At 40.9% G+C, this 25,040-nt stretch overlaps 1 protein-coding gene across 24 annotated transcripts in view; it reads right to left on the bottom strand.

The window, feature by feature from the left end:
• Window positions 1–25,040, bottom strand: part of KALRN (kalirin RhoGEF kinase) — a 697,103-nt gene that overhangs the window by 409,759 nt on the left and 262,304 nt on the right. For all 24 annotated transcript variants that reach the window (XM_073009790.1, XM_073009791.1, XM_073009792.1 and 21 more), the window contains exon 6: window positions 21,270–21,392. In XM_073009790.1, the coding sequence (XP_072865891.1) occupies window positions 21,270–21,392 (123 nt within the window). The remainder of the gene's footprint in view (window positions 1–21,269; window positions 21,393–25,040) is intronic.

Raw genomic sequence — 25,040 nt, 5'->3', positions numbered from 1 at the left:
GGTCTATGGGCAACGTGACTTGTCTTCAGCAGGAGAAAGACAGAGTGAGCTCATCAAACAGCTGTTTCATCTCTGCAAGGAACAAGTCCTGAGCACAGGGTTCTCAATTCCTTTCCACTTAATGGGGCTACAGCTTTTTAATCATTATTATGAAAATGAAAGGTGTGATCTGCCTGTCAGATCAACACAGGAGGCAAGGTATAACCACCACTTAGGGGACACTTTCCCTGAGGGGCTTTGTCCTCTCAACAAGCTCTTGAGACCTTGACTCTCCAAATCCAAAAGTCAAGGGAGGGAGGCCAGGCAAATAACCAGCTGAGAGCCAAGGTACTCAGCAAAATAATTCAGGTCAAATGAAAATCAAATGCTCAATCAAAAAGCTACTACAAAATATAAACAGTATTGCCTCAACTGAGAAAACATTATACATACCAGGGAAGCACAACCAAATACTACCAGTTATTGAATGCTGCTTCTTCTGCTTCTTCTTCTTCTTCTTCTTCTTATTATTATTATTATTATTATTATCATTATTATTATTATTATTTTGAGACAGAGTCTTGCTCTGTTGCCCAGGCTGGGGTGCAGTAGCATGATCTTGGCTCATTGCAACCTCCGCCTCCCGGATTCAAGCAATTCTCCTGCCTCAGCCTCTCGAGTAGCTGGGATTACAGGCACATATCACCACGCCCAGCTAATTTTTTGTATATTTAGTAGAGACGGGGTTTCGCCATGTTGGCCAGGCTGGTCTCGAACTCCTGACCTCAAGTGATCCGCCCGCCTCGGCCTCTCAAAGTGCTGGAATTACAGGTGTGAGCCACTGCGCCTGGCCTGAATACTTATTTTGTACCAGATATACATGATGGTGGGAACTTTTCTTTAGGGTCTTTTTCTCATCTCTATTATGTATAGAGAAGTTAAAAAAATAATTTTGGTATATATATTTTTTATATATACAATTTATATATAATACAAATGATCAGGGAGAAAAGGGTTATTAAAACTATACAGAGGAGACTCTCCCTCCCCACTGAAGTTAATAATCAGAATATCAGATGTCAAAATACCTGATGGAGCTAGGGAATTTATGTTCAACCTCCTACTTTTATCAATTCACTCTTTTTATTGAGGTGCAAAGGTTGTTGTTTGTAGTTTATTTCTTCCCTACTATAAATAATGCTAGGGATTTATTGGTATTTTTAACTTTAATAGATTTGGTGTTTTAAATTTCCTTTTTCTTATAGATGGATTCCAGTCATGTTGCCAAGGCTGAACTCTAACTCCTGCGCTCAAGCAATCCTCTCTCCTAGCCTCCCAAACTACTGGGATTACAGGTATTTGGTATTTTTAATTTTAATTTAAAAAATTATTTTAATATATCTTTAATATATTTAGCTGGGTTATACTCCATCAGAGCTGAAATTACTCAAATGTCCCCACCTCTTTTGACTTCAGCAAAAAAATATATTTTTTTAGTGAAGCACAATTTACACATAGTAGAATAAACAGGTTTTAATGAAATGACCAAAACTGCTTTTCTCAGGAAAAGAATGAAAAACACTTTATTTAAAGTTTTTAGAAGCCAAGTTCATGCAACAAACTCATTTTACAGTTAGGAAATAAAAAAAGGAACTGAGCCATTGCTTGTACCTACCTAATGTGTGATATATCAGTCAAGCAACATGTTCAAAGAAAGAGGAAGAATGAGACTAGAACCCCGGCATCTTGATTTCCTCTCTATATGGCCCCTCTGCTTATTGCTCCCTTTTTCTTGTGCCCTGCAGCTTATATTAATGTAAATTTTTATTTTCTCAATCTCAAAGCCATGAATAATAGTAACTGGAGATTTTCCAATACAGTTTTCAGAGACCTTGTGAGTAACATTCAGTATCAGTAAGAAAATAAAGAGATTGTGTCAAAGCAATGGAAAAAGCTCAGCCTCATCTCCTTTCTCCAGCTTAATAACACCATATGTATTACTTACATCTTTGCCAGTACAAAACTCACTTTGGGTCCTAAAGCTGTTAAATCATTAGTTTATGATTAATTAGTTTCACATTACCAGGTAAACCTGCTGATCCCACCTGGAAACATATGGACACTGGGATAGTAACATCTGGAATAAGAACTGCCCATGCTTGAAACTATACTACAATAGCTATGAGATATGATGAGCTCTAAAGGAAACTTCCAACTTCTGCCTCCCATGAACCACAGGGTGCCCTCTGGGGGGCCAAATGGGGCAGCTGATTGATGACTATCTGATCAGGTCTGGCCAAACAGGAGGTCAAACCATGTGGAGGCCATCTGTCACTGCCGGATGGAGAGAGAAAAGGAATAGGAATAGCGCCGGTGCTTAGTAAAGATAACACTGGCTCTTGAGTCCTGTCCCTCTGGCCTGGCTTGCCGTAGCAATGTTTCCTCCAGCAATTGCTTTACAAACCATTAAGCAGTCATGAAAACAAGCGCCTGGCCATATGTCCAAAGGCCACAGGAAACCCAGGAACAGCTTTCAGAAAAAAGACAGGCCAGGCGTGGTGGCTCATGCCTGTAATCCCAGCACTTTGGGAGGCTGAGGCGGGCAGATTATGAGCTCAGGAGATAGAGACCATCCTGGCTATCACGGTGAAACTCTGTCTCCACTAAAAATACAAAAAAAAAGTTAACCGGACGTGGAGGTGGGCGCCTGTAGTTCCAGCTACTTGGGAGGCTGAGGCAGGAGAATGGCATGAACCTGGGAGATGGAGCTTGCAGTGAGTTGCCTGGGCGACAGAGCGAGACTCAGTCTCAAAAAAAAAAAAAAAAAAAAAAAAAGAAAGAAAGAAAGAAAATAAAAGAAAAGGAAAAAGAGAAGCTCCTCTCTCTCTCTCGGCTCTGAGTAAACCTCCTTGGGCAGGGTAAATGTTTTTGTATGAGACATCGTTGCAAAATTGAAGTGGTAGGGAAGGATGGGTACAGCTGGAATCAGATTCAGGGGACACCCAGTGAGGCAAGTGATTAGGAAAAATGCAGCTTTTCTGGGTTAGGATGTAGTAACTTTAGGCTACCTTTAAGGTTGAAATTAGAGCCTCTAAGACTTCCGGGAAATGTATTTATCAGCGTTTTATCCCCAACCACCGCCCTGACCCCCTCCACCGTTTTTTTAATAGGGCTTGGCTACTCAGAGCTTGATCAGTGGCACCAGCTACACCTAGCAGCTGGTTAGAAATGCAGTATTTCAGGCCCTTCCCCAACTTTCTGAATCAGAATCTGCATTTTAACAAGATTGTCCCAGGTGATAGGTATGCACATTAATGTTTGAGAATCTCTGTAGTTAGGAACTCTGAGGAGCTTTCCCGAACATTAACTATTTCTTCTAGCATGCCTAATCTTAACAACAATAGTTGAACATTTGCAAATATAACATCATGCCAAATGTTGTGCCTAAAATGCACAACCACATTTCACCCTTATGCCATCCCTGACAAAGGCACTATCATTATCCCCTGTTTACAGATGAGGTGGTAAGGCTCTGAGAAATTTCAATAACCTGCCTAGGATCACAGTACTAAGAAGGAAGTACACAGAGCTACAGTTAGCACCTACTGCCCCAGCTGTTTTACTTTGCTATAAATGCAACAGCTGGGCACTTCCCTCTCCCTTGAGGGAAGACAATGAGAAATTTCTACTGAAGATCTAAAACTCATAGCCCAGAGAAAAAGGGCCTCTGGAGAGAGAACTCAATATGCGTGTTTTCATCTCTGAAGCTTTCCCATCGGGCCCTTGATGTACTCTTGAATTTTCCAGAATAGCCTAGCTCCGGAATAGGCAGGAGCCTGGTAGGTGGAATTCTTTTGCCCCCTCCTGCCTTGGAGCAATAATCTCTACGTGTAAATCCAAAGCCAGCTTCCCTAAGGAACAGGTTGTTGTCTCCACAGAACCGCAAGAAAGTTCAGGATTAAGGCAACTCTTTGCTTTCATCAATATCTTGCCTTATAGCTGGAATCTTAAATATGTCATCCTATATGTTTATTCATCCATTCATTAATTCAACAATACAAGACATTGTGCAAGCAAGGTACAAGACAGACAAAATTCCTATGCTCTCAGAGCTTACCTTTTAGTAGAAGAGTCAGACAATAAATTAATAAATATTTACTATATGTTTATTTCAGTGTTACATAAAATATGCCTGGGAAAGGGATAGCACGTGATGGGGCTGGATAGAGAAGTCGGGACAGCGTGACCCCTGAGCTCGGCCCTGAATGAAATAAGAGGGTGAGCCATGTGGCTATCTGCAGGAAGAGGAGCAGCAGGGTCTAAGGCCATGAGGCAGGAATGTCTTTGGTGGGTCAAGAAACAGCAAGAATCCCAGGATGACCGGAACAAATGAATAAGTTGTAGAGGCTGAGATGTGAAAGGTAAGTGGGGTTCAGTCTATTGGAGCCCAGTAACCCATGGTAAGCGACTTCGGCTTTCATCATGAGAAGGACAAGAAGACATGAAGGTATTTTAAGCAGAGGAGTGGCACGATGTAACGGACCTCACATTTAGGCAGGATCACTCCGGCCATGGGTTGAGAATGGACTGCTGGGGAGCAAAGGTAGAGGCAGAGAGACCAGGTAGGAGCTACTGCAGCAGTCCAGGCAGGAGCTGATGTCAGCTTGGATCAGGGTGGTAGCCATGGAGGCAGCAATAAGAGGCCAGACTCTGAATATATTTTGAAAGTAGAGCTGAAAGGACTGCGGAAGACAGTCCTTTAGCTTTTCCTCATTTCCGGGCCTCTGGTTGCATAAGGAACTATGACTTCTGCTTTTTGTACTGCTCCCTTTCCATCTGCCCATGTGGTCCTGATCTCTCACACCTCTTCAGTTTCCTGACTTGCAAACATCTCACCTGTAATGTCTGCAATCAGTCTCTGTCCTTCATCTGGTACTCCTAGCTGGCTACCATGCTGTCCCCAAATGGCACTGTCACTGCTTATTATCAACACTTCACATTTGTGTTCTGCTTTACAGTTCAAGACTTCTCATGTACATATCTCATCTGACATACTAGGTTTCACAGACCATTTCATGCCTTTCACTCAACTCCAGAAGACCGCAAAGAAAGGCATAAATCAGCTTTGGCTGAATTTCAGACAAATTAACTGCTTAGCAACTGCAGACCTGACGGAGAGCAAGTAGTGGCCGTAGATGAATATGTGTAAGTGGGTGGGTCAACTGAGCTATAGAGCTCATGGGGCAAACACCAAGAGGACACAGCAAATAGCCTGGGTTAAGGAACATGCTGACAAAGGACCTCAGAGAGCAGTGGACGGAAACCAGAAAAGAATGTCCCAGGATTGTGGGTAGAGAACCAGGAGTGAGGGAGAGAAGGAGGGAAATCTGGGCTCTGAAGAGGATAAGCAATAAAGAGAGATGGTTGAGCCAGGCAGTGCCAACCATGAATCAGAAATCTGAGTCATTAGCCAAGCCCTGCTGGTCAGCTCAGAGGAGCCTTGCAGAAGGGACCCAGGCCATGTGTGCACTAGAGCACTACTGAGAAGTCTGCCTAAGACAAGGAGCTTCCCTGTGCTTCCTGTTTGAATAGGAACCAATCCCCAAACATGGCTGAGTAGAGATGCGGGGTAAAGGCAAATGGGACATCTGGAAAGGTTGGGGTGGAGAGCAAGGAGTAGGGAGTAAAACACAGGCACTCTTTCTCCCTGAAGACTCTTGACATCGGAGAAACGTCCTCATCTTCTCCTGTAGTTTAGATACTTGACGCTCCAAACCTCATGTTGATATTTGATCTCCAACGTTGGAAGTAGGGCCTATTGGGACTTGTTTGGGTCAGGGGACAGATCCCTTATGAATGGCTCCTTCTCAAGGTAATGAGTGTGTTCTCACTCTATTAGTTCCCACAAAAGCTGGTTGTTAAAATAACCTGGGCTGGGCGTGGTGGCTCACATCTGTAATTCCAACACTTTGGGAGGCCAAGGTGGATCACTTGAGTCCAGGAGTTTGAGACCAACCTGGGCAACACAGTGAGACCCTGTATCTACAAAAAATTAAAAAATTAGCCAGCATGGTGGCACACACCTGTAGTCCCAGCTACTTGAGAGGCTGAAGCAGGAGGATTGCTTGAACCCTGGAGGTTGAGGCTGCAGTGAGCCACGATCCTGCCACTGCCTGCCAGCCTGGGAGACAGAGCTAGACCCTGTCTTCTCTCATGCCATGTGACCTCTACATGCCAGTGCCTTTCATCTTTCAGTATGAGTGGAAGAAATCTAAGGCCCTCACTAGAGGCAGATGCTGGCACCATGCTTCTTGTGTGACCTGTAGAACTGTGAGCCAGATAAATCTCTTTTCTTTATAAATTATCCAGACTCAGGTATTCTCTTATAGCAACACAAATGAACTGACACCCTCTAAGTCCACAGGCTAATTATTTGGTAACTTTAGAGTCTGACCTCAGGGCTAATGTCAATTGGCTTATTTTCTTCACCCTGGACCGGTAGTGATTTTCAACTTGGTTCTCAGCCTGGTACAGATTTCCTGAGTCACCACAGTACGGTTAAATCAGAATCTAGAGTGGAACCTATATGTTCCATATGTTTTTTATGTATTTTGGCATTTTTATGTATTTTTGGCATTTTTAAAAAGCTTCCCAGGTAACTCTAGTGGGCAGTCAGAGTGCAGGACTGCTGCCTTAGGGACATGCACTAGCTTCACCAGAGATGAGTTTAAAGCACACTGCTCTCTCCTTTGGGTCCAGTTTAATGCTGACAGTGGTGCCAAGAGCAAGGGTCATAAATGAATCCTGAGCAGATCAGAAAATAAATTGTAATGCTCCTACTGAGTCAGAAGAAAAGGGAAATTCCACCCACCAGGCTGTCTGTGGAGATACACACACTGTATCCTGTTCAACTTGATCGATAAGAACAGGTCTGGCTGGGTATACATGCAGTACTTTGTAATCACAGGTTCCCTAAAGGCCTGCCTTAGGAACCCCAGTGTTAACAGCAACCACTGGATCGTGTTTATTTTTGTCAGGGGGTGTGGGTTTGCTTTTTAGTGGCTTTGCTTCTGTCTTTAGGATGAGAATCCCAGAAACAAAGATGTTTGGGATCAGTGGAACTTGAAAGATCATGCAGTCTGGTAGTTCCTGGATGTTAGTGTGTATCACTTGGGGACACTGCAAGCATGTCCATCCCTGAAGAAAATCAGTGCTCTCATTCACCTTCTAGTTGGTGGTTGTTCAGCTTGTGCTGGAGCCATGCCTTATTGGGCTGCCTCAAAACTAAAGGCCCTACCTTCCTAATTCTGCATCCCTGATGCTCAAATAGTGTTCAGGGTTGGTGACAGACACTGTGACATGCTTAACATCATCATTCACTCAACAAGTATTTATTTAGGCACCTACTAACTGCCAGTCATTGTTATAGTTCCTGCAGATACAGCTGTGAATAAAACAGATAAAGCTCTGCCTCTAGGAGTTTATATTCTAGTGGGCAAAATTCTGTTTGCGTTAGGTACATAAATTTGGCAATGACTAAATTTCAAGCTCCTTGAAGATAGTTTTGTGTCTCATGAATCTTGTTGTTCTCAGTGTTTAGTAAACGACACAGACAGCAAAAGTTTGTTGAATGGACAAATGAGTGAATACCGAGTGGTACACACAGATCCTCCTACTTCAGCTTCCCTAACACCACCACGGTTGGTGTCCACACTCTGTCATGGGCATTCCCTAATGTTTAGGAGGGTTATATCTTCAAGCAAGTAAAGACCACTTACAAAACACTCACTCTTCAGTTGTCTTATCTTCTTTTTTTTTCAATATACCATACAATTTGTCCATTTAAAGTGTATAATTCAGGCCAGGCGCGGTGGCTCCTGCCTGTAATCCCAGCACTTTGGGAGACCAAAGGAGGTGGATCATCTGAGGTCAGGAGTTCAAGACCAACCTGGCCAACACGGCGAAAGCCCATCTCTACTAAAAATACAAAAATTAGCCAGGCGTGGTGGTGGGCGCCTGTAATCCAAGCTACTCAGGAGGCTGAGGCAGGAGAATTGCTTGAACCCAGGAGGCAGAGGTTGCAGTGAGCTAAGATCACCCCACTGCACTCCAGCCTGCGGAACAAGAGTGAAATTCTGTCTCAATGAAATGAAATGGAATGAAATGAAATGAAATGAAATGAAAAGTGTATAATTCAATGGTTTTTAGTATATTATTTAGTATACAGATATGTACAACCAACACCACAATCAATTTTAGAGCACTTTCATTGTCTCAAAAATAAACTCTGTACCTATTAGATATAACTCTCTTATACCCCTTCCATTCTAACTCTAAGCAAAAACCAATCTACTTTCTATCTCTAAAGATTTGCCTATTATGGACTTTTCAAATAAATGAAACCAAATAATAGGTGGTATTTGGTTCCCAGCTTCTTTCACCTAGCAAAATGTTTTCAAGGTACATCCATGTTGTAACACATGTCAGCACGTCATTCCTTTTTATGGCCAAATAAATATAATTCCATTATATGAAGATACTACGTTTTGTCTATCCATTCATCAGTTTATAGAAACTTGGGTAGTTTCCACCTATTGGTTATTATAAATAATGTTGCTGCAAACATTTGTGTACAATGTATGGACATTTTATGTAGACATATGTTTTCATATCTCTTGAGTATATACATAAGAATTGAATTACTAGGTCATATGGCAAGTCTATGCTTAATTATTTAAGGAGCTGTCAGACAGTATTCCAAAGTAGTTATACCATTTTACACTCCTCCAGCCATGTATGAGCATTCTGACTTCTCCACATTCTTTTTTTTTTTTTTTTTTTGGGGGGGGGGGTGAGACGGAGTCTTGCTCTGTTGCCCAGGCTGGAGTGCAGAGTGGTGCAATCTCGGCTCACTGCAACCTCTGCCTCCTGAGTTCAAGTGATTCTCCTGCTTCACCCTCCCCAGTAGCTGGGACTACAGGCGTGCGCCACCACACCCAGTTAGTTTTTTATGTATTTTTAGTAGAGACCAGGTTTCACCATGTTGGCCAGGCTGGTCTCGAACTTCTGAACTCTGGGGATCCGCCCGACTCAGCCTCCCAAAGTGCTAGGATTGCAGGCGTGAGCTACCACACCTGGCCAGAGTTTTGATTATAACCATTCTAGTGCATTCTAGTGGGTAAGAAGTAGTATCTCATTGTGGTTTTGATTTACATTTCCCTGATAACTAATTATATCAAGCATATTTTCATGTGCTTATTGACCATTTGTATATATTATTGAAGAAATGTCTATTTAAATCCTTTGAACATTTTTAATTGAGTTGTCTTTTTATTATTGCGTTGTAAGAGTTCTATATAGATTGCAGATATAACTCCCTTATCAGATGAGTGATTTGCAAATATTTTCTCCCATTTTGTGGTTTGTCTTTTCATTTCTTCACTGTTGTTTTTGATGCACAAATTTTTTATTTTGATGATGTCCAACTTATCCATTTTTAATTTAGTGTAAGGTAAGGGTCCAACATCGTTCTTTTGCTTATGACTATCCAGTTGTCCCGGCACCATTTGTTGAAAAGACAATTCTTTCCCCATGAAATGACATTGGCACTCTTGTCCAAAATATGTTGACCACAGACACATGGGTTTATTTATGAACTCATAATTCTATTCCAATGATCTATATGTCTATCCTTATGCCAGTATCACATTGTCTTAATTACTTTTGCTTTGTGTTAGGTTTTGAAATTGCATAGTATAAGTCTTCCAACTTTGTTCTCTTTCAACATTATTTTGGCTATTCTGCATCTCCTAAAATTCTGCATGAATTTGAGAATCAGTTTGTCAATTTCTACAAAGAATCCAGTTGGGATTCTGATAGAGATATACTGGATTTATAGATCAAGGATTTAAGGAGTATTGCCATCCTAACAATATTAAGTCTTCTAATCAATGAACATGAGCTTTTTTTTCATTTATTTGTATCTTCAATTTCTTTCAACAATGCTTTATAGTTTTCAGAGTGTAAGTTTTACGCTTTTTAAATTAAATTTATTCCCAAGCATTTTATTCTTTTTTATGCTATTATAAATGGAATTGTTTTCTTATTTCCATGTTCAAATTGCTCATTTTAAGTGCATGGAAATACAATTAATTTTTGTTTATTTATTTTGTATCCCGTAACCTTGTTGAACTAATTTACTAGCTCTAATAGTTTTTTACTGAATGTTTTGGGATTTTTCATATACATGGTTGTGTCATCTGAAAATATAGTTTTACTTCTTTCCAATCTGGATGACTTCTTTTTTCTGAATAATTGCCCTGGATAGACCCTCCAATATTGAATGGAAGTGGCAAGAGTGTCCTTGTCTTGTTCTTAATCTTAAGTGGGGAAGTATCATGTATACTATTAAGTATAACATTAGCTGTGAATTTTTGTAGATGCCCTTTATCAGGTTGAGGAAGTTATCTTCTATTCCTAGTTTGTTGAGTATTTTTATTATGAATAGGTGTTGAATTTTGTCAAATGCTTTTTCTGGGTCTATTGAGATGATCATATGATTTTTGAGTTTTTTTCCTACTGAAGTTAAACCAAACTCACAGTTCTGGGATGACTCCCCCTTGGTCATGGTGTGTAATTCTTTCTGTATGTTCCTGGATTTTGTTTCTTTTTGTTTGTTTCAGAGATGGGGTCTGCTCTGTCCCCAGGCTGGAATGCAATGACACGATCATAACTCATTGCACCATAAAACTCCTGGAGTCAAACAACTCTTTTGCTTCAGCCTCACAAGTAGCTGGGACTATACGTGAGCACCACCATGTCTGGCTAATTGGATTTGGTTTGATAGTATTTTGTTGGAAATTTTTGCATCCATATTTATAAGAGATATTGGTCTGTAGTTTTCTTATGTGACAGATTTATCTGGTTTTGGTATCAGGGTAATACTGGCCTCTTAAGCTGGGATGTGTTCCCTCATCTTTTTTTTTTTTTTTTTTTTAATATAAGCTTACAAAAAATGAGTACTAATTCTTCTTTAAATGTTTGGTAGAATTCAGTGATGAAGCATCTGGACCTGGGCTTTTCTTTGAGAATATCTCTTTGATTATTAATTCAATTTCTTCACTTGCTATAGGTCTATTCAGATTATCTATTTCTTCTTGAATCAGTATCAGTTGTTACTATCTTTCTATGAATCTGTCCATTTCATTTATTATCTAATTTATTGACTTGCAATTATTTATAGCATCTCTTTATAATACTTTCTGTTTCTGCAAGGTAAGTAATAATATCCCCTCTTTCATTTCTGAATCTAGTAATTTTTTTCATTGGTTGTTCTAGCTAAAGGTTTATAAATCTGGTTGACCTTTTCAATAAACCAGCTTTTGATTTCATTAAATTTCTCTATTGTTTTCCTATTCTCTAGTTAATTTCTACTCTAATCTTTATTATTTCCTTTCTTCTGCTTGCTTTAGGTTTCATTTGCTCTTCTTTTTCCAGTGTTTTAAAGCGGAAGTGTAGGTTACTGATAACTTTTTTTAGCTTTTTAAATATAGGCATTACAACTATATGTTCCCTCTAAGCACAACTTTAGCTGTATCATGTAAGTTATGGTATGATGTACAAAAATTTCATTCATTTAAAATTATTTTCCAATTCTCCTTTTCATCTCTTCTTTAGCTACTGGATATTCAGGAAGATGTCATTTAATTTCCACATATTCATGTATTTCTGAAATTCTTTCTGTTACCGATTTCTAATTTCATTCCATTGTGGTGGGGTAAATATCTGGCATTATTTCTATCCTTTTTCATTTCATGAGGTTTGTTTTTTGGCCTAGCATATGGTCTATTATGGACAATGTTTCATGCCCTGGAGAAGACTGTATAGTCTGCTATTGTTGGATGGAGTGTTCTATAGATGTCTGTTGGTTCAATTTGGCTTAGAGTCTTCTGTTTCTTTGGTTAGGTATTCTATTTCCTTCTGCTAATTTGTTCCATCCATTATTAAAAGGGGGTATTGAAGTCTCCAGTTAAAACACTTGAATTATATATTTCTTCCTTCATTTCTGTCAGTTTTTGCTTTGTGTATTTTGGTACTTTTTTGTTAGGTGTATATGTGCTTATAGTTGTTATATCTTCCTGATAGAGTGACGTTCTTCTCCTTTAAAAAGTTGCTCTTTATCTTTAGTAACTTTTTGTTGTTCTTTTAAGATGCACTTAAGAGTCTGTTATTAATGTAGTCACTTGACTATTCTTGTGATTGCTGTTTGCATAATACATCTTTTTCTATCATTTTACTTTCCATCTATTTATATCTTTGAATCCAAAATGTGCCTCCTGTATACAGCAGTTAGATTGGGTCTTAAATGTTTTTTGCCAGTGCTACTAACTGGATCTTGGTTTTTAAATCCAGTCTGACGATTTCTACCTTTGATTGGATTATTGAATCCTTTCACATTTAATGTCATTATTAATAGAGTTTATGTCTGCCATTTGACTTTTTTTCTATATGTTATATGTCTTTTTTTATAGTTCTGTTACTCCAGTACTGCTTTTTTTGCATAAGTGAATATTTTGTAGTGTAGCATCTTAATATCTTTACCGATTGATTTTTTTTCACTATACTTTGGGAGTTATTTTCCTAGCTATTGTTCTAGGGCTTACCATATACACCTTAACTTACCAGAATCAGCTTCTGCTGTTTGTTAACTTAATTCCAGTGAGACATAAAAATGTTACTCGTACAGAGCTTTATCCCCTTTCCTCACATTTTGTCATATTTTATACATATTACATTTATAAATGTTACAAACCAAACATTAGATTGTTATAAGTATCACTTTCTGTAATTTTATGTCTTTTATAGAAGCTGAGACAGAAAAGGAGGATTACTATATGTTTATAGCTTTTTTCATATTAGTCTTATTTATCACTTCTGAATCGCCGTATTCGTTCCTGTGGATTGAAGTTATCATCTGGAGTAATTTCCTTAGCCTAATACAAATTTGCTCCTACCAACCTCCTTTGTGCTATCACTGGAAAACATATTACATTTTTATGTTATAGGCCCAACAATACATTATGTACACATTATTTTATGATTGCTTTTGAAATCAATTAAGAGAAAAAAGGAGAAATGTGTGCTTATGCTGTCTTTTATAGCCACATAATTACCTTTATCAGTGCTCTTTGTCTTTCAGTGTAGATTCAGATTACCATCAAGGGTCACTTGCTTTTAGCTTGAAGAACTTCCTTTATTATTTCTTATAAGGTGCATCTGCTAGAAACAAATTTTCCCAGTTTTTGTTTATCTCAGAATAGTTTTATTTCACCTTGATTTTTGAATGATAGTTTTGTTGGATATAGTATTTTTTGTTAACAGTTGTTTCCTTTGAGCACTTTTTAATATGTTGTCCTACTTCCTTTGGACCTCCATTGTTTCTGATGAGAAATCAGCTTTTAATCTTATTGAGGTTCCTTTGTAACAGAGAAGTCATTTTTCTCTTGCTATTTTCAAGGTTTTCCTTGTCTTTGGCTTTCAGTATTTTGCCATAATGTGTCTGCTTGTGGATCTTGTTGAATTTACCCTACTTGGAGTTTCTTGAGCATCCTGGTCATAAATATTTTAAAATAAATTTCAAAAGATTTCAGCCACTATCTCATCTAATAATTTTTTCTGTTTCTTCCTCTTTCTCCTCTCCTTATGGTACTGCCATTATGCATAGCAGTTGGTGCACTTAATGGTGTCTCATGTTTTTCTGAAGCCCTATACATTTGTCCTCATTCTTTTTTCTCTTTGTTCTTCATATTGCATAATTTCTATTAGTTTATCTTTAAGATTGTTAATTCTATTTTTTTCTTGCCAGTTCAAATCTACATTGAGCCTCTCTAAAACATTTGTCTCAGTTATTGTATTTTTCAGCTCCATATTTCCTTTTTTTAAAAAAAAGCCTCTCAGCCTGAGCAACACGGCAAAATCCCATATCTACAAAAAACAGAAAAATTAGCTAGGCCTGGTGGCATGCACCTGTAGTCTCAGCTACTCAGGTGGCTGAGGTAGGAGGACTGCTTGAGCCTGGGAGGTTGAGGCAGCAGTCAGCCATGATTGTCCCACTGCACTTCAGCCTGGGTAATAGAGCAAGACCCTATTTCAATATAAATAATAATACTAATGATAATGTCTTTATCTTTACTGATACTCTGTGTTTGACGGGGACACTGTAATTATGCTTTCGTTTAAATCGATTTTTTGAACATATCTATAATAGCAACTTTAAAGTCTTTGTAAAATTTGACATCTGGTTGCTCTAACAGGTGATTTCTATTGACTGTTTTTTATTTTTTTCTAGTGCATATTTTGAATCCTTTTTTTTTTTCCTGGTCATACTTTCCTGTTTCTTTGCATGTGTCATAATCTTTTTTGTTGAAAATTGGACATTTTAGGCCATATAGGAGCGACTCTGGGTACTGGTCTCCCACTTCTTTTGGAGCTTGTTGTTGTTATTTGCTTATTTGTTTAGTGACTGACTGGATTATTGTAGTGAAGTCTATTCCCACTCCCCTACACTTCTACAGTAAGTAGCCTCCAATGTTGCTCCCGGGGGCAATACAGCATTGGATAGGCTCACAGGCACTCTGCAATGACAGTGGCTTTGGCAGTGCTCTGATTTTCTTTCCCTGATCAAACCCAGCTGGTACCAGATCTTGTACCAGATCTCATTTTTCCCTGGTGCTGTCAATGGAATTTAATTCTATTAATTGCAAGCTGATTGCTCTCGTGTTTTCAACAATGTACTGGGGCATAAGTGGTTCCACAGACATAAGCAATTAAATTTGGGTCTCTTTGAAGAGACAGTTCCTGAAGTCAATGCTTGAAATCTTTTCTGGCCCCAGATCTCTTTCCCTGATTCTCTCTGGCAAACTAACCTGCCTGAAATGCGGCCTATGTCACCAATGAATCTACCAATCGTCTCCTAATTTCCTTTCACCATAACCTCCCTAAGAGCGTTTTTGGAAGTGGCTTGAACTTTTCCATCCTCTGTTGCACATGAAGTCAGTTCCTTTGGGGAAAGATTTGGAGTTCTCTTTATACAGTTTGTTTCTACCCCAAGCAAAATCTCTGAGCTGCAGCTCTGGAGCTGGGGTTAGGGACAATCGTGGGCTTTCCTGAAGCCCAGCCCACTTTAGGAGCTGAATGCTCAGTAGAATGAGATGAATAGCCTCAGGTCTCCTTGGCTTCTCTCTCCCAACATGGAAATTCTGCCTAAGGGTGATCGGGGCCCTGGCAAACATTGCACAGCCACTGTTCTAAGAACGAGGGCTGGCTAGAAGGGAGTCTCCACGTCTGGGCCACATTCACCCAGAACTTGGCATCAGCAACAGGTAGTTTGGGGCAGGATAAGAAATGTCCCACCTGGGAAGATACTCCTTCAACTGGGAACTAGGGTGGAGGGGAAAGGAACCCTGTGTTCTTGGTGGAAGCTTTGTGGAGTAGTTTCAAACTTACTGAGTTAGGAGGGGAAAGAAGAGAGTGGGTCTCGGTTCAAATACCACAGGCTCACTGTTCTTACTGAATTTTAGTGTATGTTCTTGAATAAATGTTTTTCAGTTGCTGTATGCATTTTGGACCATTTCCAGAGACTTTAAATGCTTGTTTTAAAATTTTTCACTGGTTTCAGTGGAACTAGTTTCAATGGATAACAGGTTTGCAGAGTTCTTCACACTGTCATGGTGGAAGTGAACTGTCTTTTGGAACTTGTAATGTTTTCTTTTAGAAAGTGACTATTTAATACATATAGATCTTCATAGAAAAACAGTTTTCTGATTTAACGTGCATATAAATCACTTGGGGAACTTCTTTACAATCCTGGGATCCTACTCCAAGAGATTATGATTTTCCAGAACTAGGGTGATAGCCAAAAAGAAATCTGCATGTTTAGCAAGCTCCCTATGTGATTCTTTGAGAAAAAAATATACTAAAAAGACTAATGCTTACTACATAAGATTGAACTCTTCTTCTTCATTTTTTTAAAACAAGTTCTATGTCTACTAAGGGGTTTTGCAGTTATGGTAGCATCAAACACTGGCTACTTAAACATTACAATTGTGTGTGTGTGTGTGTGTGTGTGTTGTGTTTACATCAAATCTAGAAATTCAGTCATTCTAAAAAGTGCTGCCTGTCTGGAGATGGGAAGTGCCACAGAATCACGGTTTAGGGCTGCCAAGAATCGAAGATGACAGAGGGCCCAAGGGCAAGGTTTCTCAGATTAGGGTTGGGAGATTAGAGTTGGGAGACCACCTGCCTGCCTCAGACTCTTGATTTTTCTCATACCAGATCTGATTTTTTCCTTGATGCTGTCATTTGTAACCTTCCCTCAAAACAAAGAGAGAACACTGTAGTTTTTTTCTGCAACTGGTCTGATTTGCACACCATCAAGTGGCAATATGTGCCTTTGGCAAGCGAATTAATAGGATTAAAACAGCTATCAAGTATGCTGCAGCAGAAAGACTCCCCCGCCCAGCTGCACATTGTTATCACTACGGTGAATCCTCACAGTCATAATAGAAAATGAATATCATTTCATATTTTAAAACTCTAGACAGAAGCCATTAGCAATTTATTTTTCCCAAAGAACCAGCTAATTAAAATTGTAAATAAGATTGTGCTATGTTTGCATGTACTCCTGCGAGTCTCATGAAGAACGAGAGCATAGATGGCTAGATGACTGTTCTGTGCATATTACCACCCAACTTCCCTTCCATCTGCCCATACTCCCATCAGAGTAGACGGCTACACTCAGGGGAAAGAAAATTTATGCAAAAGGCTTCCACAGCAGAAGGCAGAATTTAAAAAGAGGGAGACCCCAGAGAGCTCAGGAAAGCTGGTTGTCTGAGGCACTGTAAGAAGCACCAGAATATTTTCCTACTGGGTTTAGTAGGTGGGTTGTTGTTATTATTATCATTATTAATTGAAGATCAAAAGAACTGGATTTCCCAGTGGGAAATTCAAAAACACATGTTATGACAAAAAATGTAAAGATCAACCAATTTTAACTTTTTTTCATTTTATTTATATACTATATTTAGTAGGGTATCACTCCCACACTCTTGGTATGTTAACAATTGATGGCCTCTCCTGGTACCAATTCATAGATAAAATTTAGAAAATTTCTGATTTTTCTTCTGTGATTTAATAATATGCAATTATTTCTTTGTATTACAGATTGAACTGCAGAGCCCCAAAATTTATATGTTGAAGCTCTAACACCCAAGTACGATAAAAAGTGATCGCATGTGGAGACAGGGTGTTTAAAGAGGTAATTAAGTTAAAATGAGGCCATTAGGGTGGGATCTAATCCAATCTGAGTGGTATCTTTATATAAAAAGAGGAGGTTAAGACATACAGAGAGATACCAGGGGTGTGTGCTCACAGAGAAAAGGCCACCTGGCAGCACAGTGAGAAGGTAGCCATCTGCAAGCCAAGAAGAGAGGCCTCAAGAGAAACTAAACCTGCCATCACCTTGATCTTGAACTTTTAGATTCCAGAACTGTGAGTAAATAAATTTCTGTTGCTCAAACCACCCAGTCCATGACATTTTTATGGCAGCCCTAGCAAATTAATACTCTCAGTAATGGTCACCTTTGCTGGAATTGGGTCTTCAACCAATGTATAAAAACTTGACATGTGAAAATAAAACTGAACAGGTAAGTTATTAGTTGATCATTTTCAGTCACAAAATGATATACCTAGGACTTCTTTAAATTATAAGTTCTTTGGTACATTATAGAGTTACTTCAATTCACAGGCCATTAATTTCTACCAATGAATGAACAATCATCATTAAGTCAATGCAGATTATTGATTGAAAAATGTACCTGACCTGACCACCCCCCATCTAAATTGGGCCCTTTTCTTAAACTCTGTCATAACATCCCTTCCTTTTCCAACAAAAGACTTATTAGTTTGTAATTATATATTTATTTGTGAGATTATATACTTAACATCTGTCTCCCCGCTGGACTCTCCATGAGACATAATCATCTCTGTCTTGTTCACCACTATATGCTCAGTATCCAATACAATGTCTGATCTTTAATTATTTGTTAAATGAGTGAATAAAGAAGTGATAAGGTTCTTAGAACCTTAAGTTGGGGAGGTTGATGTCTTGAAAAATGTGTTCATGCATACATTTCTCTGAAGAGAAGATTCACAACCTTCATTTGGTTTCAAAGGGATCTGTGCACTACCCGAAACATAAGGAACCGTTGGCCTATTTCCGTGTGGTAAAACAAGATTCAATACCAGAAGACTTACCTGCAGCCTAAAACAAAGTATGCTATATTTACATTTACAGGAACAGATGTGTGGGTATATGTGTATGTGTGTGTATAATTTCCAAGAACAGAAATGCTGCAGTGAATTCACGGAACAATCCACATTCCCACTTCGCCTGAGTAACTGATCATTCCTGTAGCCACTGAGCTCGAGCAGTAGCCACTTGCATACATTTGTTTCTTGGCAGCAACATTCATCACCCAGGCCAGAGAAAAGGAATCTGTAATTCCCTCCTTTCACCTGCTTGGGATGCTGACATCCCTCTTTGCAGGAAGCTTCTTTTAATAACAAACCTTAAACCTCCCATTTAACGAAGGCACCAGGCCATGTTTATCAAGCACAGGCGTGCAGGCAATTTGATCCAAAAACCCTGGGATTTCCCTTCCCTCACCCTGAAGCCAGAGAGGAGATCCAGCCTAATCAGGCCAAGGAGGCCTCTGAGTGCTGTATGCATTCACAGTGTGGGAGGCTACTAGATGGGCTGGGACACACTAATTGGCTGTTGTATACTAAATGTCTTCTCTCTCCCAATTCCAGAAGATACTTCCCTTCAGTAAATTTCCTCCCTTAAAATGGAGACAGTAAATCTGTCCGAAGAAAGGTTTTTGATGTGCTGTTAACTCTCAGTTATCCATACTAGCAGAGAAGAGCAGCTGTACAGATAATTCAAAACCAAAGGCTCTTTTGATTTAACTTTGAAGTTCACTGTTTCTAGGGGCTTGGTGGTGGATTTACCTCCCTAATTATGGTTGTCTTTGTTTCTTATTAAAATGAGTTTGTCTGCCTTAGGGCTAGGCAGTTGGGTGACGTGAAAATTCTGGCACAGAATTTGTAAAACTCACCAGGGAAAATCTACAAGGCACACAAATATTCAGACTTGATTAGATTTGAGTTCATGTTCTTAATCACCTGTTATCAATTGCTTTGCTACTCTACACTAAAGGGAGACAGAAATGAGATATATCTACAGAAGACCAGTGGGAAGAGAATGAGTCTTTACATTTAGATGAAGACACAAGACTGTGTTGTGGCCAAGACTGATAACACAATCAGTGTTGATGATTTCCCTGCCTGGTCTCACAACCTTCATCTGCCTGGTCTCACAACCTTCATCAACACAGCCAGAGTGATCTTTCTATGCAAGTCTCATGATGTTCACCTCTACCTAACATCCTTCAGTGTGCTAGTCATTAGAGCTGTTCACAACCATCCTGCTCTCTCCTTCCCAGCATGTGATAGGACTGCACGATGTCCCCAGCCACTTCAAATTAGACGTGGTTCTGTGATTGGCGTTGGCCAATGGAATGTGAGCAAATGTGTCACTTCTAGTTGGAAGGTTTCAGAGCCAGCGTGTGTCCAGTATGTGTCCTTGGGTACATGCTTCGTCTGGCAAGGCTGGTAGCATCTGAGCTGGCAGATCTGAACTGGTGGCTATACCATCAGCCCAGGTCTCCCTGGGTGGCTATGATAAGCAGAGCTCCTACAAGCTAGGGATGGGTGTGTGGTAGGAACAATAAACAAACCTCTGTTGTTTTCGACCACTGAGATTTTAAGGTTCTTAGTTAACTCAGCATATCCCTATCACTGCACATATCAAGCTGCACCATGATTGTCTAAGTTTTCTTTCTCTAGTTAGACATTGAACAACTTGAGGCCAGAATTATTTAATTAAAAGTAATGGCAAAAGCGCAATTACTTTTGCACCAACCTAAAATATTTCTTCTCCAGTGTGTTAATTCCAGTGCATAGCATATTTAAAAGAGCCTGGTAGAAAATGAAATTCTCTTCCTTCTTGGCCTCTGTGATTCACCTTGTTTCTATTTTTCTAACACTTGCTTCACTCCCAACATCATCAGCTACAATGATAAGCTGTCTTTGTTTTTCAGATATATGAGGAAGGGTGGAGCTAGTCTTCTGGACCAATAATTCAAGTAGGAAGAGCTGGTGGAGGAGACAGACATTCTTAGGCTGCAGGAGTTTGAAATATAGTGGCTTCAAGGAGCAGACACAATTTTGAAATAAAGGGTAACCATGCAGGGAAACAAAAATATATCCGTAAGTGTTAGGTTTATGAAGAATAAGAGCGGTCGTATGGACTGAACTCCTCCATCCTTATCATTATCATAACACCAGCGTTTATTGATGACTTACTATGTGCCAGGCGCCGTTCTCATTGTTTTACAGTTAACACATGAAATCCTTGCAACAACCTTATATAGTAGCTATTATTATTTCCATTTTATATATAAGGAAACTGAAGCATAGAGAGGTACAGTAAGTTCTATCTGGCCACACAGTTAGCAAACATCCCTCTCTGAGTGTTCAGCATCTGCCTGAACACTGCCCATCATGGAGAGCTCACTATCCTCCACTGCATCCCACCCCACCTCCCGCTCTGAGCCATGTCCTGCCTCCCCCTCAAACTGCCATTCCCTGAACATTTCTGCCTTCTAAACAAACATAAAGCAATTCTACTCTTTTCTCTTTAAGGCAGTCCTTTAAATATTTGAAGGCAGCAATCGCATGTTCCTTAGGGTTTCTCTTCCCCAGTCTAAACAGCCCCAGGTCACTCAGCCATTTCCAATGTGCCACAGCTTGAGGCCCCTCACCATTCCAGCTCAGTGACTCACACATGCTGGGGACAAAAAAACGTTGGCTAAGTCAGTGAAGTGGAACTGGTGGAACTCGCCCTTCTAGACTTGAGCTGAGCCAATGCCTCCTACAACCCCCGGCACATTCTTTCACTGTGTAAAGCAGGATCTGGAGGCATAATCTGCTGCAGGAACAGCTGGCTGGCCACATGCCCTGCACTCATCCTCATTCCAACAAATGGAATACCAAAGGGTCCGCATGTTCACAGTTCTTCCTTGAGTGGAAAGTCTGTTTCTGTCCCTCCTCCCCCTTCTCCCCACTCTCCCACTCCCAGAGGCAGCCCTGAGAACAGCCCCTCAGCTCACCATAGAGTTCATGGCAAAGTGATTGTGCTGCGTCTGGAGGTCGAGGGCGTACTGGTAGCTGACTCCGATCTCCGTGTGGCTCTGTAGGAATAACTCCTTGTTGTGGCTTATCCAGTCGAACATCTAGAGGGGACAAGAAAGCACAGAGTAATCAGAATGGTCATGGGTCGAATAGGGCAAAACTTTCCGAGCTAGTGGAAGGGGGAAAAGCTCTCTTGCTGCTCAGTTATTGTTCTGAGTCAGAGAGTCTTAATGGGGTGGGCCACAGCCTGGTTTCTCAGGAGGGCCCTCACTTTTAGCTTAAGAACCCACCAGCACTTTGGGAGGCCGAGGCGGACGGATCACAAGGTCAGGAGACTGAGACCACGGTGAAACCCCATCTCTACTAAAAATACAAAAAATTAGCTGGGCGCGGTGGCGGGTGCCTGTAGTCTCAGCTACTCGGGAGGCTGAGGCAGGAGAATGGCGTGAACCCAGGAGGTGGAGCTTGCAGTGAGCCGAGATTGCGCCACTGCACTCCAGCCTGGGCGACAGAGAAAGACTCCGTCTCAAAAAAAAAAAAAAAAAAGAACCCACCAGCAGCCGCTGTGTTGCATTACAGAGCCTAAGAGAAAATGAGTGAGATGATTGGGAGATGGGAGAGGAAGCTGTTTACCATTCCCAGCATGCTTGCTTTAGGGACAGGTGCTGAGGAGACAAGCTGGGAGGCTTAATGCATCTCCTGCTGCACTAGTAGAAGACAGAAATCTTTGAAGACAGCAACAGGGACATCCTTACTCGCCCCTGCCCCTCTTATACACTGCCCAGCCACACACAATGTTGATTCTGAACTGAATCAACTTTTCTTATAACTCTACAGCCTCACGATTCCAGGGTTTCTCCTATAACCAACTGGGAAGCAGAAAATGAGGGTTTTAAGGGTGGTATAAGTACTGCCTGGTGCTAGCACAGTGGGCATTGAGCCATCTTCCTCCTCCTAACTCCATACCCTGGTTTTCACTTAGGTATCCAGCCCTCTTCCAGGCAGCCCACATACTTCAATGGGAGCTGACCAGAACCCCTGGCTCTTTGGGACACCAGACCTAAGCCAACCAGTGCATGACATTTCCCAACCAATGGGATTGTCTCAGATATAAGAATGTGATCCAATGTAATACAATAAAACACAAGGGAAGTTTGCTAGAAACGTATAGGAAAACAGAATCCTAGTTATTTAGTTATAGCTTCTCTTCCTCCAGTATTGTTGTATGTGGCTCTGACCTCAAATTGTTGCAGCCATTCTTCTGGCAGCCTAAGGGTGAAGCCAATGGGTAGAGAAAGGGTGGAGCCAAGACAACTGCAGGAAGCAGGCAGAGCCCTGGCTGAGCGTTGTCTGGTTTCCACTTTGTCTCTGGACTTCCTTGGACCTCAGCCAATAAATCCTCTTTATTATTAAAGCCAGTTGAAGTTGGACTTTCTGTAATTTTCTGTCCAGAGCAGAAAATTCTACTCTTTTCTCTTTAAGGCAGCCCTTTAAATATGTGAAGGTAGCCATCACATGTCCCTTACACTTCTCTCTTCCCCAGAGGAATGCGGACTGGAAGGGAAGAGAAAATGGTTAGGAGGCTGCTACAGAAAACCTGATGAGGGTGAGGACCTGGAAACTCAACCATTTCCAATGTGCCACAGCCTGAGGCTCCTCGTCATCTCAGCTCAGTGACTCACACATGTGGAAGACCAAAATACAATGGTTAAGTGAGCAAAAGCCAGGAAAGGTGTGAAAGAGTACATTTGGAGAAGAGAACTGCACTACTTAAGCCTCACACTGCATTTGGGATGGACTAAAGGCCGCAGCCCAGTTGCAGAGTGGAGCAGGAAGCAGCTGAGAACAGAAGCAGGCTAAGAAGTGGCCATAATTGTACCAGCTTTCCGGAGCCAGAACTGCAGCCTTATCCAATTATGTCCCTTTAACAGAAGAGTGAATTGACTATTTCAATTACATTCAACCAATATTTATGGGACACCTGCTATATGCCAGGGACCGCTGGAGGTGACATGGGGAAAAAATGACTAAAATATGGTTCTTGAGTATTAGTGACTTACAGGCTAATGTGGAAAGTTGACATGGATTCAGATACAACTTTATTACAATCTGGCACACAATGTGATTAAAATTACAACTCAAAAAACATCTACTGATAAGATAGAGGTGAATACTGGCTGTTGAGGGAGCACAGAGGCGGACACCTCACCTATCCTTGAGGAGATGGGGAAGAGCAGAGAAGGCTTCTCAGAGGAGGTGACATCTGAGTCGAGCCTTGATTCAGGTAGGAATCAGCGAGGTGAAGGCCAGTGGGATGCATGCTCAGGCAAAGCAACAGAACTGGGGCAGCCTACTGTGTTGAGGACAATGAAGGGTCCTCAGCTGTGTTCTGGAGCCTGATATCAAGGAGGAGGTGTGGCTGGGGAGGTAGGTGGGACAGGCTGACCACAAAGAGCCTTGCACACAGGCTTCAGGGAACCTAGACCACACATTGTCGGCTGCCAGGTGTTGGTGGAAGGTTTTAAGCTGGGTTGTGAAGTGTGAAGTGAGCTTTGATGGCAGTGAGGGATGTGGACTGGAAGGGAAGAGAAAAATGGCTAGAAGGCTGCTCCAGAAATCCTGATGAGGGCGAGGACCTGGAATCCTGGATTAGGGGAGTGGCAGTAGAGTCTGAGAAATTGGCAGATTTGAGAGCTACTAGGAGGATTGCGGACTAGGTTGTCTAGAGAGGAGAAGGTGGGGAAGAGGTAGAGAGAACAGCCAGGCTCCTGGCATGGCACCCTGAGTCCTGGTAATAAAAAGTACCACCACAGATGCTGCCTCAACAGTAAGGTAAGAAGCTTGGGTGGGAAATAGTATGTTCTGTTCTAGATGTGCTGAGTTTGGGAGGCTTATGAGAGGGGAGGTATCCAGTTGGCAGTTATTTGTGCCTAAAGTTCAGGAGAGAGACATCAGGGCTGTAACAACCCACACTTAAGTATAAAAACATCACCTTCCAAAGGCAAACGTGCATGATTTGGAGATTATTCTCCCTTTTGAATTACACTTCCATCTACTTACACCGACAGTAAAGAAAGGACAAAAGGACCATTCTTTACTTCTGAGTGTCAGAGGATTTATTTCAGGCTGGGGCTCCTGTAGAGGTTGGGTCGATATTTGTGCTTTGTGCACTATACTGGGTCCTCCAGCCTCAGCTACCCTCACATCACAGGCATTTGTTCAGGGCTTTTATTTTTTCTTCTTTAATTATTATTAAGGACAAGAAGGAAAAGACAGACGCCCCAGGAATTTAGAGGACTCTCATTCTGTAATTTTTATCTTTAAAAGCCTGCCTCCCAGCCCTATTTTAAAATAATTTCTCATTTCTTTTCTTTATTGACAAAAGAATCAATAAAGTTAATGAAAGTCTGAAATGCCTGAAGTCCTTGGAACTTGTGATGAAAACGCTCACTCCATACACTTTCTTGGATGTCTCAGTGGCCGATAAGTGACCTTCCCTGTATTTTATGTTAAATGGTGATTTCGATATGCAAATAAGTAGATGACTTATGTGTTGGCACCAGAATGATTAGATTGCTCGGCACCAGATCCCTCGACCACAGAGTAGGGAAAGCTGAACACCAGCCAATTAGGGTGGAAAGCAATACAAAAATGAGTTAAAGACAGGTGAGAGTTGAGAGTGCTGAAAGAACTGTGCACCTTGCTGAATCAGCTTCTTACAGAATGAGGTCTGCGCCCATGTCATCCCA

This window comes from Chlorocebus sabaeus, chromosome 22 (genome assembly GCF_047675955.1).
Source record: "Chlorocebus sabaeus isolate Y175 chromosome 22, mChlSab1.0.hap1, whole genome shotgun sequence".
In the NCBI taxonomy this organism is placed as follows: Eukaryota; Metazoa; Chordata; class Mammalia; order Primates; family Cercopithecidae; genus Chlorocebus; species Chlorocebus sabaeus.
Note: the sequence above shows the minus strand (reverse complement) of the source record. Positions and strands in the feature narration are given on the sequence as shown.